This window comes from Anneissia japonica, unplaced genomic scaffold (genome assembly GCF_011630105.1).
Source record: "Anneissia japonica isolate Jap-2015-1 unplaced genomic scaffold, ASM1163010v1 scaffold287754_len4335492_cov202, whole genome shotgun sequence".
In the NCBI taxonomy this organism is placed as follows: Eukaryota; Metazoa; Echinodermata; class Crinoidea; order Comatulida; family Comatulidae; genus Anneissia; species Anneissia japonica.
In genome coordinates this window covers 327,963-330,406 of record NW_022705543.1, presented here as the reverse complement: position 1 = coordinate 330,406, position 2,444 = coordinate 327,963, and the positions used below count along the sequence as shown (strand labels likewise).

The following is a 2,444-nucleotide window of genomic DNA, read 5'->3' as shown; positions in this document are numbered from 1 at the left end:
TTTTGTGTTTAAAAAATCAACAGCAGTTATTACATTCATGTTTTGTAAATTAAACAAATTTATGTAAGGTATTGAAGCTGCTTAACAGCAGCTTCAATACCTTAAATAAATTTGTTCTTAAAATTGTTCTTTGATTTTGGCGGCCATTTTAAAAAGCGCCCTCAATTGCCTCCCGAAATCTTCACATTAATAAATATAACTAGTTATAATTTACTTCTATAATTATATATTCAAAAGTTGGTCAAACCTACCTCTTCTGTGCTTATTTTACCCATATATATGTAGTTTATTGGATTTTGGCGGCCATTTTGAAAAAAGCGCCCTCACGCGAAAGTTCTCAGGTTACGGCTCTTTTACCTCACATATTCTGATTCCCCATAAAAAACTGGTCTAGAAAAACCATATGAGAATTTCTACCTCTCCAAGTGGCACCTATCTCAATTATAGCCTTGTCTATCTAGGCTTCTGTCGTCAGGCATAGCCTAGCAAGCATGAGATGAGAACAATCACTTACGCTGCATCGACACACGATATTTGCCTTTGTAGCCAACATGTCAACCACTTTCCCCTTACCCTCGTCACCCCACTGTGCTCCTAAAACCACCGTTACATGGTTGTTATTTAGTTTTCGTCTTTTACTAGCCTGAGCCACCGAATTGTTGTTTGCAGTAGTACCATTCGCTGCCATTATTTTTAAGGAAGTAGGCCTACACTGTAGTGTAGCCTAGTGCAAAGATACTAGAAATACAAGACAGAGTTCTCCACACAAAAAAAGTGTTCCACCGTGTTCCACCGAAATGCATGGTGGGAATACGAAAAATGGGACGCCCCCTACAGCTGGATCTAAAAAAACTTGTGCCAAACTTTCGTTACCAAGTCGTCGCGTATTTTATTATCAATTCTCAACAAAGATACTAGATATAAAAACAAACTGGAATAGACACCCAGGCAGTGACATCGGTGAATAAATAACCTCCTTGGTGGCGGTAGAAATCGTTGCTATTATCCAAATAATACACAAAACAATTAAAGCATAATCATGAATCAGTAAAGGATAAAACAACAATACAGCGCAGAATCGCATGGCCGGACGCACTCTTAGTGAAAAAGTTTTCCTCCATTAGTGAAAAGAAAGGGCGCCTTTTGCGTCTGGATATACTTAGCAACAGAAGGGCGCCCTGTACGTTGGGCACGAAGTATAGGAAACTTGCATGGTTAAAAAGAAGGGCGCCGCCTACGTTGGGCACGACTTCCGATTCATTTTTACAATGCGAGAACTCTATCTTGTATTTCTAGTATCTTTGCCTAGTGTGTGGCACATTCGTACAAAAGCCAGAGGTACACAAAACGGTGAAGGGCGGGAATAATCGAAGGAGAGTGTGCAAGAGCGTCAACTGTTGACACGCGCTTCAGAAATTTCACCATACTGGTATAATTTTGGTTATGGGGGGGGGGCGTTGTTAAAGCCTGTATCCCGGAGTACCGTGGGTGGGGATGGGATGAAAGCAACTTGGTAGGCCTATTAGAATATCGGTTTCTTTTGTAAATGTTACTTTTTCCAGTTAAGAAAACTTAAAAGAAATGAATCGTGCTGGGCTAAACACGTTAAACATCGGCTTACATGTGCTTGGTTAGCTAAAAGTTTTGTTCGAACAAAAAATTGAAAACAAGAACAGATTTCTCCAAGAATTTGAATTAAGATTTAATTGACCTTGATAAACAAAAAAGTATTTTGAACAGTTTATACTTGAACAGTATATAGGCCTACACAAAAATCAAAATTAAAGTACTTTTTAAAACAACAATAAAAAAAACCATTTATCACAGTACATCTTGAAGATTTTAAACGTAGACCGATGATTATAACATTTAAAAAAATAGTAAATTTTGTTTATTTGCTTTCAAAAAGAGAACTGACTATTTTGAAACAATAAATACAGTACTGTGTAATAAAATATAAGGCCCAGTGGATATTTGTGAGATGAATAAAACCCCATTTAGGAGAACGTAGGAGAAGGAACGAACGAAGTGCCCGGCATTCTCGGCGTGGAAGGCCGTGGCGACGCTAGCAGCGAGGCAGGGCTTACCCATCGGACAGGTCAAGCCGTGACCCCCACCGACCAGCTCGTCGGGCAGTCGGATTAAAAAAGAGGAGTTAAGCAAGCCAACAGATGGCCGGAAACTTCACTCTCAGACTATGAGAGTGCCATTTCTGGCCATCAAGATCCATATTTAAAGAAAAAAAATCCCATTTGCGAGGGGACCCCCCCCCCCACACAAACCCCAGTGGCGGATTCAGGAATTTAATAGAGGGGCCCCAAAAATAAACTTTTTGGAGGGTCTATACTACCTCGGCCCCACCATGGTTGAGGCTGAGGTAAGTAATTCAAAGGAGGCGTATATCTGTCTCTTATACACATCTAGATGTGTATAAGAGACAGGCA

At 40.0% G+C, this 2,444-nt stretch overlaps 1 protein-coding gene across 1 annotated transcript in view; it reads right to left on the bottom strand.

The window, feature by feature from the left end:
* Window positions 1–754, bottom strand: part of LOC117105686 (adenylosuccinate synthetase-like) — a 13,822-nt gene extending 13,068 nt beyond the window's left edge. The window contains exon 1 of the mRNA XM_033246912.1: window positions 515–754. Coding sequence (XP_033102803.1) covers window positions 515–688 — 174 coding nt within the window. The 5' untranslated portion in view covers window positions 689–754. The remainder of the gene's footprint in view (window positions 1–514) is intronic.
* Between the last annotated feature and the right edge of the window lie 1,690 nt (window positions 755–2,444).